Source organism: Pseudopodoces humilis, chromosome 4, assembly GCF_049639895.1.
Source record: "Pseudopodoces humilis isolate 2021_Gansu_Grassland_sample_001 chromosome 4, ASM4963989v1, whole genome shotgun sequence".
In the NCBI taxonomy this organism is placed as follows: domain Eukaryota; kingdom Metazoa; phylum Chordata; class Aves; order Passeriformes; family Paridae; genus Pseudopodoces; species Pseudopodoces humilis.
The window spans coordinates 56698484-56711546 of NC_142203.1; the positions used below are offsets into that span (position 1 = coordinate 56698484).

The following is a 13063-nucleotide window of genomic DNA, read 5'->3' on the forward strand; positions in this document are numbered from 1 at the left end:
TAAATTTTTCTTCACATTGAGAAGGACTTCTTTGTTAGAACCTTGAAGATGGCAATCTCAGCATAAAAGAGCTGCATATGAATGAGTTTTACTAATGACTCCCTCTCACGTATCTAATTGTTTTGGTTCCTAGAAGACCTCACAAGAAGCGGCAAGCCTTGGTGGATGAATGATGCATCTGCTCTTCCAGCTTCACTTCCAGTCAATGACACACTAAGTAGTCATAGTCGTCAGAAGAGATCTGTAAGCCTTGAACGGTTTGTGGAAACGCTGGTAGTAGCAGACAAAATGATGGTGGGATACCATGGTCGCAAAGACATTGAACACTACATTTTGAGTGTAATGAATATTGTAAGTTTCATCCTTCTCTGTGTTCCTATCGATACGTGTGTACTGAAATGATAATGGACCTGGCAAGTGTTTATTTATTGCCATGAATAATACTTTAATATGGGTACTAGCTTGCAGGAATGAATAGCTTAAATACTGAAAATCTTAGCATTTTGGGAAAAATGCAGTACTTTTTCTGTCAAGAGGTATGTTGTGATCACTTTTAAATTGTCTTTAATTTTGAATTCAAATAATTACACTGAGATTATACAGTTGTGTTCTGCTTACATCACCACTCCAAATGCTCACTGTGCTGGATGAATTATGAAGCAAGGTGTAAACAGTTTCAATTGAAAAGTGAGACTCAAAAGGTTTTTTTTTAACGGAATGGTTATTTTTTGGTCAAAAATTAACTTGTGTTTAGGTGACAATGAGATACTTTACATTATGGAACTTCATGAGGAAATTGGATTAATTTTTAACCATTTAGGAAGCAAGTAGTGTTTCTTGTCTGACTTTGTGCCTTTTCTTATTTTCTGGAGGTCAGGTTGCCAAACTTTATCGTGATTCCAGTCTAGGAAACGTTGTGAATATTATAGTGACACGTTTGATTGTCCTCACTGAAGATCAGGTAAGAGCTGTTGTGCTAAGCTTTATACCTGTGAAATGCAAATTACATAATTGTATAATATAGAGTTATTTAATTATAGCTTGAAGTGGCTGCCTTACAAAACCTATCATGTAATTTTTCACTACTTTAATCAAGACGAAGCAGTTCAAGGGAATATTCCTCGTGTATCATCTCAAAGATATGTATTCTTACTTCAGGTGACTATTATTACACCTTCGGGGATGTCAGTTTTATTTTTAGATCTGTATTTTGATTTTTTTTACTGTGTTGACAAAATGATTATTAAAGTTGGAGCAGAAAGAATGATGGTTCAGTAATACACAGCTGAACTTGGGGTCAGATTTTACAGAAATAAAATTTGGCAAGAAGATTTTATTCCTAGAAACCACTGCTTCTAATTATAGTCCCATTTTAGTTTTCAAAAGGCTTAACAACTGACCTTAGTAATTTGTTTGGAACATTTCTGGTATGCATGTTGTATTGCAGCCAAACTTGGAGATAAACCACCATGCAGACAAGTCCCTCGATAGCTTCTGTAAGTGGCAGAAATCCATTCTCTCCCACCAAAGTGATGGAAACACCATTCCAGAAAATGGGATTGCCCACCATGATAATGCGGTTCTTATTACTAGGTATGGTCAAGTATTGTGTTTATTTTATTTCTTGTAGCTTTCTTGTTCTTAGCATATATATGTCTAGAAGCTAGTTGCAAATAAATATATTTGGTAGGTAACCTTAAAAGGAGGAAAATTAATAGACAGCTTGTCTTAAATATATCATATTATTGAAGTTTGGATTAAGATTTTGGAAAAGTAAGCTCTGCAAATCACTTGCTTCTGCTGTTATTTTCACTTTGTAATTACCAATACAAAGTATTGTAGTAGAAAAGATGGATCCTATTGAACATTTTATACTTTAATAATTGGAAAGAATTCATAAGATCACAGAGAACAAAACAGAATGAAAAATGTTTTGTTAACCATGTAAAGTGTTTTTGTAAGAATTTCAAGCCAGAACTTCAAGTAGTATAACAGTATTTCTCTGAAAACAGGTTCTTGCAGATTCCAGCCATATGAGACTCTGCTTTGTAGCTGGTTTGATTTATTATGCTTAATTAAGATGAGAACTGACAATTTTAACAGGTAGTTTCAAAGCCTGCATATGTGCCCATTTGTTTGCTTCTATTTCAGTTTTACTGTGATAAATTCAACATAACCTGCACTGTAATCTCGTGATCCTGATAAAGGCATTCATGTCTGTCCCTTTGCAATTTGGGGTAGGCAACTGTACTTTAATAAGAAATAAGTCTCACTATTGTTTAAGGACACTATTTATTCTTTTTTGTTTTGTTCAAGTAGCAACAGGTGCAGCAGCTCTAATTTGGATTAGGATTTGTTAATTATGATTTCTGCTTTCCAGGGCAAATTCTGTATTGCTCTATATGTAACCTATTTTGGAATCATTGCATTCACTGCAGAAAAATTGAAATATTGATTAAAATAATGCATCTTTAATATAATTTTGCATAAAATTTGTGTAAGTTTCTCTGTTTTCCTGAGGGAGGTGGTGTTTTTTCTTGGTTTTATTTTTCATAATGAACAGATATTTTTATTTAGGAGTGGAAATAGAAGCTAGTGGATCACTTGCATGTATTTTGTATTCATATTTCAGAAATAATTGTTATGTATGATCTTAAATACTGCATAGTAAAAATTTGAGTGACTATGCTAGAATGCTAGAGTGACTTAGAAAGCTTTTAGATTTCAAGAAATGTAAAAAAAGCGATTGAACTCTAATACAAATAAATTGAATGAAATGAAAAATAAAATAGTTGCATTCTTAGCTCTTAATTTTTCACAAAGACTTCTGTTTGTGATCAGTTTTGTAATTCCTTCGCCAGGACTTTTGAAGTGGAAGATAAGTTTACAGCTCTGCTTAACATGAAACTTTTACTGGTATAATTTAGACAAGTGAAAAAGTGTAATCCATGGGTAGTGTGGTTGTGTCAGCTGAAGCTCCTCAATACACAAATGCTTAAGTTGTATTGGCAACTCTGTAATTTTACAGCTTACTGACCTGACACTTTGTTGGCATTATTCTGGCACTAAAAATCACAGTTGTTTTTTTTCACAGCTGTGCTTTAACATGTTTTATTACTGTATATTCTGTACTGGCTTTCCTGATGTGGTAGGAAGTTCCAGTGGGATGTTCCCATTGTAGTTCTGAATAGTTCTGTGTTTCCAGACAAAACCTTAAGCCAGTGTTAACTTACAGGCCTCTAACTGTAAAAGGAGCAAGTTTTGAGAGAACATGAGTAATACCTATCCAAAATTACATTTTTTCATCAAAAACCAATAAATACTGAAAACTTATTTTTTACTCTTCATTATGGGGTCTATAATTATCTAAGTACATAGTGTATGTATGCCATCTTGTAAGAATGTAAAAATTCTTGTAAGAATTTTATAACTTCCTAGTTTTCTTCTAAGAAGTTTACATCTCTAATAATATACCTGTATTTTAAATCAACAAAGTGCCTCAGTGTTGTATCTGCAGGCTAGTAACACCTACCTCTATAAAGTTCATTTATATATGCTTTCACAACAAAATGCTTCTATTCATTTATTTATATAATAATTGTAATTCCTTAAAATAATCACAAAGGCTGCACTAATCAATTTGAGTTGATAAATCAAGCTTTTACTGAAACTGCTGGCTATCCTGGCTGTTACTAATAATATGAATCAGCTTATGTGAAGAATAGATCTTTTTTGCATTGGAATGAGTAAAGACAAATTTATATTAATATATATAAATGTGTAAATCCACTAACTTTAGTAATTCTAAATTAATTACTGAAATGATTATATACTTGTTTTCATTCTGTTGTAAATCTTTCACTTGAACCAGATTTAAGGCATATATGTGGAAGAAGGATATAGCTATGGCTCTTTAAACTCATAATGTATTGGAGAGGTCTTTAATAACCTTGTATATCCAAAGGAATTTGAGCCTATACTACCAAACATTAGGATACTTTTTAGCCACTCCAGTAGTATTTTGAATTGAAGTAGTTTCCTGAATCTGTCCCACTGATGCTGCTCTGCTTTGTACGGAGTAATTACATTTTTATTGACTTTGACACTGGAATCAATTTTTGCTCATTGTGTGCACTTCTATTTTATGGAAAATAGGAAAGTTTCAGTTCAACATTATGAATAGTTTTGTGTTGATTAAAACCAGATTTTTCAGTAAGTAATTTGATGTATTTGAAAATATTACAGAGTCCTAGCTAAGTATTTTAAGTTTGCAACTACAACAGTCTTTATCTGAAATGTGGGGCAAAGGTTATAAGAAAAGGAGTCATTATCTTCAGCTGTGTAGATGCAGATAGCACTTTAGCTTTTCTTTGCTATCCTTTCATGTTGCTTTCAAAGATGGGATCTGGGAAAAACAGTATTAAGGCTGCACATTCTCTAGGAGTGTCTGCTTCACCAATGCAGACAGAGTTCTGTATCCTAAACACACTGTATGCCAAAACCAGGTAGCCTCACTGGAGTGGAGGTATGTCAAAATTGATCTCTTAAGCCCCACAGAGGCGTTGCCATGCCTACTAAGCCACCAGTCTTTGGACAAGAGCCTGCCTGTGTTTGGTGTGCCTGGTGTATGGGCCTATCTGATCATGGTCCTGCAGCCACCCTGCAGTCTGCTAAGTGGGTAGGGAACTACAGAGAACTTCTTGTTTGCTAATTAAAAATACACAGGTTATAGACTGGTCTAAGTAAGACCTTATATTGTGTATCACCTACATTTTTTCCTGTAAGAGATTATATTTAAATTTCAGACTTCAATGTTTTGTCCTGAAATTATCGAAGTTGGGCTCTTGGGGCAGGGAAAAGTAAAATACTAAGCAGACAGACTTGAACTGTGAGGCTGATTATTGGTGTAATGCTGTTAAGACTATGTCGCCTTTTTGTCCTGAAGATTTTAGATAAACCTAGTGAATCCTCAAAACTATTTTGCACTACAAAATGAAAAAAAAAGGAGAAAAACTTGTATGTGTCTAATCTCAAATCCTTTGATAAAAAAAGAGCTCTTGCATTTGATTCCTATATTTCTGCATCATTATGTGACAATCTGGCTTTTCAGTGCAATGCCAGAATGTCAGATAATTAATTTTACAAGCCAGTGTAGATTCTGAGACTTGTGCATCCCACCCCAGTGTAGAGGTATCAATCTGCATTTTTGAAGTTCTTATTTGGTGATTTGGTGTTTTTAACCTTCCTTAGTAGGCTGCTTCCTCTTTTTGTTTCTTCGGAAATAGTGTCTCCATGAATTACAAACCCACAAAACTCAAGCACTATAGTGTACAGCTATTGCTTTATTTTTATTTATGCTTTTGAACTATGTTCCCCTTCCATTTTAGTTAGTTGCTTCCTTCTCTTGATCTTAAAGGTCATGAAGCAGGAATTGTGATACCCCTTAAAAGCACCTTCATTAACTACACATTATGAGCAGAACCATTCCTTTTCCTGTGTACCTGCACAGAATGGTAAGGGCCAGAAGGTTGGATTCTAGGTTACACTTTGTATCAGGATTGAGAAGGTGAAGAATTTTTTGAGATGCCTTTTGTTTCTCCTTTACACTGGAAGTGTACTCTAGTGCTGCATTTCTCTATAGCTCAAGAGGATTAGTTTGATTTGTCCAGGTACTACATAGTTGTCCAAAGGATGTGTGGCTGACTCTCTAAACATTGCAGAAGTAGAGTGTTTTGCTGCTGAGATGGAAGATTACTTTACCTCCTGGTGTGTTAGTAGATCAAGTAAAAAGGTGTACCAGACAGGCCATAGAAAGGAAGGTTTTAGGGGGAAGTTCAGGTGTGTGTCTCTCAGGGAAAGAATGTGGCCTGTGAGATGCAATTGTTTAAAATAGAGAAATATTGAAACCTCAGTCATTTAAGGAGACAGTGCTTCTCAAAAATTGTTGAATGAAATGTCATCTACTGTTGGTAGTTCACACACCATGAGTTTGTTTTACATTTTAAAAGAAAAACAAAGTCACTATGCTTGACAAAAGCATGAAGATGTCCTTGCAGCTACGGTGCTTTTATGGAAACATTCCTTGCAGAAAACTTACTAGAATTAATTTTAAGACTGTAAACCTGTGTGGTTTTATGTAGATACACCTTCTGAAATTCTTGACTTAAAAGACCTTGAAATACAATAACCTTTTACTTGGATTGAAGTTGCCTGAGTTAAGTTCACAAGTGCTTTAGCAACAATTAATTCCACAGCCTCACTGAACTGACACATTCTGTTGTAAGGATCCTTGTTTGATTGAACGAAGAATCAGAGCTGTAGGATGTTTTTATTGATAAAGTCAAATATACCTTGATTTGCAGGTTGTACTGATGAGAGTAAAAATGTATTAGTATGCAGCATTTCTCTAGCAACACTATTGAAATCCGTATGGGAGGCATTAGTATTGTTTCACAGTGGATTTTTCGAGTTTTTCAAGGTGAAAATTTTACAGAACAGGTTTATGTTTACTGTATATACATAAGATTAATTTCACAATGCTTCAGTCAGTTGTTTTCTCATTCATGTACCCTTATGGGTAAGGGGCACTTTCATTTGTCTGTGAGATTCATTGATTGTTCAGTCCAGTGCTGTCAGTTTTTCTTAGGGCACAGAAAGTATATTTAAATGGCAGCAATTCTAAACTCCTGTAATTCTTGTGGTTCCTAATCTACGAACAGAAATGCTTCTGACATTGCTTTAGGTACTCAAGAGGACCAAAATGTTTCTTGTTTCATTTTGCATACCTGTGTAGAGCTGACCACAATGCCGTTCATTTTTTTAATAATATTAAGAGTGTTTAGGCAGACAGGGATGGTTTTGTAGTTGCATTGTCCAGATAGCACTCCTAAAAGGAAATTTGTTTAATGGGCACTCTTGTCTTTTTGCATATCTGTTGCCTATAGGTTAGTAATATATTTTTATTCTGTAATAGTAAGTAACATTCCCCCATCAGCTTCTGTACTAGTTAAGGCATTTGGTACTGAGGTGAGGCCAACCAGCCAGACTCTGCACATTCCTTTACTCCTGCAGGTCCAAGATTGTTATGCTTCTTTTCTGAGGCATTTTCTACTTTTTTTCTGGGCTTCTTAAGTTGTTGCAAAATTCCTCTTTTATACAAAGCACTCTTATCCAGCTCCATGAGCACAATTTCCGAGCTTTGTCCAATAAATCTATAGATCCAAAGCATTTCTGTTCTCATGAAGCCTTGTCTCAGATACTCATCCCGTGGCTAGTCCCTTGGTTAGTAAGAAGAGCTCCAATTTCAAGCAGTAATTCTGTGTCTTGTTTTTTCTTGACTCTGAAGCCCATTAAGCAGTTTTCACCCTTGTTTTTTGTGTAGACTTTTAGCTTGTTCTACTGGACTTCCTTGAGATGAATTTAAGCACCTGGGAGGAGTCTGTTTCCTTATTTGATTTTTGTGCAAAATACAGTGTCCATTAGCTTAGTTTTCATGTGACTGCATGTTAAAGATTGAAGGAGAGGTTTGAAAAGTGGAGAGGCATATATTGCCCCTAGTGTCTGTCTCTGCAGATATATAAAATATAACAAGCTAGCTTTTCAAATAATAGCACTAAATTCCCACTCATCTTTGTTTTCAGGGAGTTGAAGGGGTCTAAGAGAAAAAATTGTAGCTGCATATTCAAAATTATGTATTTGGGGGAAAAAATCCAAGAAAAATTGAAGTCTGCTAGGGCTCTGCACATCAGACTGAGGAAAGTGAGGCATTTTATGTGTATGGTGCTTCTCATAGGAATATTTATTCCAAGGTTTCTATACAGGATATATATGCTATGCCTGTATAGGATATACTAATATACTCCTTACATTCCTTGTTAGAGACCTGCTATTGACCACTTGAATCAGTCATGTTGCTAGATATGATGTTGCTCTATTGGGAACGGCGAGAAGAATGACAGACTTTCTTGTGGAGTCGAACTGGAGAATTTCTCCGGTTTATTACCTCAGCTCTTTTTTATAGACTGATACGTGAAAAGTACAGAAAAGTAAAACTCTTATTGGTTAGCAAACTAACACATCACCATCATTGGTCAGTGGCACACCACCCCTCGACCTTCTCTTGCAAGAAAACAAGGAACAGACAAACAGCACCTGCAAGGCTGTTTTCTATCTCTGAGGATTGTTTTAATTCCTCCTTATGATTTCCCAGGCCACTTTCTCAGGCAAGACTGAGAAAGTTATGCAGCCTGCTATTCCACAGGCACCGTGCTGCCTGCTTCATAGTTAGCATCCATAATATGGCACCACTGTCATAGCTTTTATGTTCTTACTTCTGTGTCAAAAGCGTGTTGGGGGTCTTTGCTATCTCTGCTAAGGTATGTTTAAGACATCATTTGGAATGATGACCCTAAGATAGATAGAAGAGAAATTGTGACTGAGACATGCAGCATAACATCTGTGAGCCATTACAGCAATACATTACCTGTGCACAGATGGTTCACTTTAGATAAATCTGGGTCTAGAGCCATGTTCCAAGATTGCAAGTGCTGTGCATTCTGTGTGTGGGGGGAAACCTATCCAAAGATCTCAGTGAAGAATTCTCTGTTACCCATTTTCTGTCTTTTTGTGAGATAAGAGTTTGTAGGCTGTGACATGATAGAAATCAATAGATAAAACAGGCAATAGAAGAAAATAGGAAGTAATTGGAAATTATTAAAATTACTTGGCATATTATGAAATTCCCCTTTCTGTGACAGTTATAAACTCATTGGGTGGGTTTTTTTATTCCTGCAGCTCATGTTAGCAGAATAAGGTTGGAAATATTGTTCAGGTGTCCACTCTTGGTTGAGAATTTTTTTGCGAGTGCTTTTTTGGTTGGTTGGATTTTTTTGAGGGGTAGATTAGGGTAAATTTTATTTTTAAACTTTACTCCTAGATTTTGTAGCTGAAAGGAATCAAATAGACTCTGTGGGATTTGAGGGAACTCATGTGGAACAATAAAGTAGCTAGAATGTGAATCTGAAAAACTGCTTATTGCATGGCAAATGTCAACCAGCAGGTTATTTGCGGCTAATTAACAAGCACAGTGTGTGAGTGGAATGTTTTCTAATTAATAAAAAGGCTGTTATTTTTAATTTCTGATGCCATTAGTTCACTCTTAGTGTACAGCTGGTTAGTTACAAGATGTGTATTCTGATTTAGTTTATAAAGTTTTAGTCTGTGAGGGTGAAGGGATGGAAAAGGTATAAGGTGTACCCAGAGTTTGCCTAATCCACTCCAGATGGACAAAATGTGTTCAAAATGTACTTTATTTAATACCAAATCCAGAAAAATGACCAATGTCATGGAGTTAAGCTCAGATTTTCATGCTCTGACTTGAAGTCTAAAAGCTCTTTCTGTTGTTGTTGTCAGATTGATTAAAATAAATGGTACTGAATAAAAAGACTGAGTGAAAATAATGTTCTCCTATCTCAACTGAAATAGGAGAGACAGAAATTTTGGGTGTAATCCCACAAATTTATCTTAAGATGTGCTCACTGAGGGGAGCTGGTTACAAACCTGGTGATTTTCTGAATGGGAAAGTTTGAGAATACCTACTACCACACAGAATGAGCAATGCAACTCATAACAGCCCCAGTTCAAGTGTTCCTCTAAATGTTGCAATGAAACTTAAGGCAATTAAAAATCTATCAGGATAAACCTATAATATGCCAAACTACATATGCTGCTGATAGTAATGGTATGTTAATGTCTTCTGTAGTTTTTAAACAAATTTTTCCACTTGTACACTAGACTTACTAGAGAAAGAAAAAAAACCAGCAAAAAATACTTTTGTATGCTCCATTTCCCCCCCTTTTTTTCTCCAGACATTCACCTTCTGAGTTGCACAAGGGTCATAAAACTATTCAAATTATAGTTTTTCCAGGAAATGTTTGGTGGTAATAGTTTGGGATATCTGCTAAAACACTCAGTTACTGCTTGGCCAGATATCTGACAAAGGGCTTTCTAGCAGTTTGAAATGTTGTATTTTGCTTTCCTTTTTTTTTTTTTTTTTTTTTTTAATAAAGTACATACACTTGTTTAAAAATCTCTCATTTTTAAGTTTTCTTAGTAGTCTGAGTAGAAAATTTTTTTATGTTTTTCTCTTCTCTTGCGGATGTTATTATTTTTATAACCTACAATGACTGGTAGAATAATACATTTGCCAGTAAGTATTTTTTTTTCTCATTCTTAAAAATCCAGAAAAACATATTAGGCCAGTTTATTCCCTGGATTTTCACCAATTTCAGATTGTTTGTGATCTGTTGCATAAATTCTGTCTCTTGCCGCACATTAATATGTATGTACAACAATTTCATGTTTTCTTCACATTTTAAACATGAGTCTGGACTATTTAGCTCAACTTTACAGCTACCTTTTATTAGATTAGTCACGTACAAGAGTACATTAGAAATGTGGTTTTAATTAGGACACTCGTAAATTTATTCTTTTAGTGGCAACATTATATCTATTTAATTTTAATATTCACTGTTCTCTAGTTTCTGATAATTTACACCAATCTTTCTAATGACAAGCATGATTCTTTATGCTTCGAGGTCAGTTGCAGCATTCCCATTATTTCAGTCAGATCTGAATTTGATTTCAATTTGAGTTTATGGCTATTTAATTTGAATTATGCAAATAGTGAAGTAAAACCTAAACTGATCACTGTCTGTTCCATGCTATTAAAATTTTCTGAAAAATGTTGCAGTGGAATAATGAAGTAATGTGTGTGAGTGTCTCAACCTTTTTTAAATTAAGTATGATATTTTCTCTTAAGAGTTACCCATTTCTGTATTAAATTCATGGCTTTTATAAGCATCCTGATTTTTAAGTATATTCAGTGTGTTAAGTGTACAAAGTGATTAGTGCTATTTACAGTGGATTTTTTGGTGATTTTTTCCCCCCCTGCTTGTTTGCTTTCAGTGAGTTTACAGCAAAGAATTGACACTTCAAGGGAAGTGTCTGGAAAGTTTCTAGTAAAAGAGCAGCAGGTATGAATAGGCAGGAGCAGAGGATAATTACAGAATCATCTCAATTAAAGAAATAAATTTTATTTCATGTCTGCAGTTGTAACTGTTTTGTTTTACTTTCATAATGTATGGTGAAATGTAACTTAATTAGCTATTAAAATTCTCACAGAACTGGATGGTGGAAGTAAAGTAAATATCTGCAGTTAAAATTCCATTCTTGAATATTTTGTACTTGCCATGCTGGACTAACTGCATGTGCAGGGCTAATTGGTACTGAAGCTGATTTTAAGATCAGATTTCCTAAACAAGAAAATTTTTTTCTTTAAACTCACATAAAATCAGACTCTTTTGTTTTCATCTCAAATACAAATATTTCAATGAATGAGAAATTTGGTAGAGAAAATAAGAAGTCACATTTGTATCCATATGGTATATTCAGAATTAAATTACTGCCTGTGTGGCATTTGTGAATATGCATTTCCTTAGCTGGCATTTCTACTTTTCTAAAGATGTATGTTTTGCAGTAACTGTGTGAAGTAAGTGTAAGACGTGTTATAGTCTTTGTTATACAAAGTTAACTCTGGAAAACATGGTTGCTGAAATATAAAAACTGACATAACACAGAGAACTAACTGAAATTCTGGTCAAACTATTTATTTTGTCACAACCTATGAGAGAGCTGTGGTCTGGCAAGCTGTAAAGAATTAAATGTGCAATTGTAAACACATTTAATGACTAGAAAATCTTTTGTGTAGATTTACTCTTTCATACACTATATTCCAGCTCCTCCTACCATTATTTTTTTCTGTTCTCTTTTATTGCTGCCACACCGACCTATTATCAGCAGGTGAAATTGTGGTAGTGGGAGTATTCCAAGTGACAATATACTCCACAATTGCAACAATTTCTGGGATATTTTATGCTTTAATTCTTACTTATTTCTACACTTGTAAATATCTGAATTTCTGAATTGCCCTTTCCTAGCTGTATATCTTCTCATCAATCTTATATAGGTCAGCAATAACAGTATTATCAACACTGAATAAAAAAACCTCTTCTAATACTGCATAATCAAATGACATTCTTAAATCACTAATCATTCATTAAACATCCAAATATGCACTTATGCAAAATTCTAGATACTCCTAATTTAAACTATTTACATACACAATGTATAGTATTTCAAACCTGTAGTGAAGGAGTCCATGACACCTGGTCTCCTGTGTGCTGATGGGGTCCATCTGTCAGAGAGGGAGAATAAAATCTTCAGTCACAGGCTTGCCAAGCTGGTGAAGAGGGTTTTAGACTAAAGTTGCTGGAGGAAAGAAACCTTGATTCATTCCACTCCTACCAGTTTGATCCCAGGGCCAGCAAGAGATGCCCAGAGCATGGAGAGAGACCAGAGGTCAGCAGGAGAATGTGTTAAGAGCAGCACAAAGAAATTCCAGTTGCTCAAGCCAGTAAGTTGGCTTCATCCTTCTTCAAGGACCGATTTTAAGCACCTCTGCTAATGCATGTAGCATGAAGAATAAACAAAATGGAAACCTGTGCATGCCTGCACAGATCTTGTCAGAGTCACAGAGATGTTGTGGGATGACTCCTATGAGTGAGTGTTGGAATTGAATGATAGAGGCTGTTTATAAAAGGACAGACAGAGGAGACAAGCAGATGGTGTTGCCTTCTGTCAGTGACCAGCTGGAGTGCACAGAGCTCTCCCTGATGATTGATGGAGAACCAGCTGTGAGTTTACATATTAGGATTAAAGGGAGGGCAGTTGATATTATAATGGGGGTCTGGACAGGAAGATCAAGTGGATGAGGCACTCTGTAGAGGTTATAGGAGCAGTTTGTGTTCCCAAGTACTGGTCCTCATGGAGACTTCAGCCATGCAGAGAGCTGTTGAAGGGACAGCACAGTGGTACTATGGCATAAAGACTTGCACAGGGAAGAGGGGCCCAAGAAATCTGGTTAATATTCAAGGGTCATCACTTATAGGTCAGAAGCAATGCATCCCAACAAAGAAGTCAGGCAGAAGTGCCAGGAGGCCTTCAA

At 35.4% G+C, this 13063-nt stretch overlaps 1 protein-coding gene across 2 annotated transcripts in view; it reads left to right on the forward strand.

The window, feature by feature from the left end:
* The window catches only part of ADAMTS6 (ADAM metallopeptidase with thrombospondin type 1 motif 6), a 142460-nt gene that overhangs the window by 20241 nt on the left and 109156 nt on the right, over nucleotides 1–13063 (forward strand). The window contains exons 6-8 of one of the 2 annotated variants that reach the window (XM_005530098.3): nucleotides 134–351; nucleotides 878–961; nucleotides 1448–1593. In XM_005530098.3, coding sequence (XP_005530155.1) covers nucleotides 134–351; nucleotides 878–961; nucleotides 1448–1593 — 448 coding nt within the window. The remainder of the gene's footprint in view (nucleotides 1–133; nucleotides 352–877; nucleotides 962–1447; nucleotides 1594–13063) is intronic. The other variant, XM_088054134.1, reaches the window with a different exon arrangement.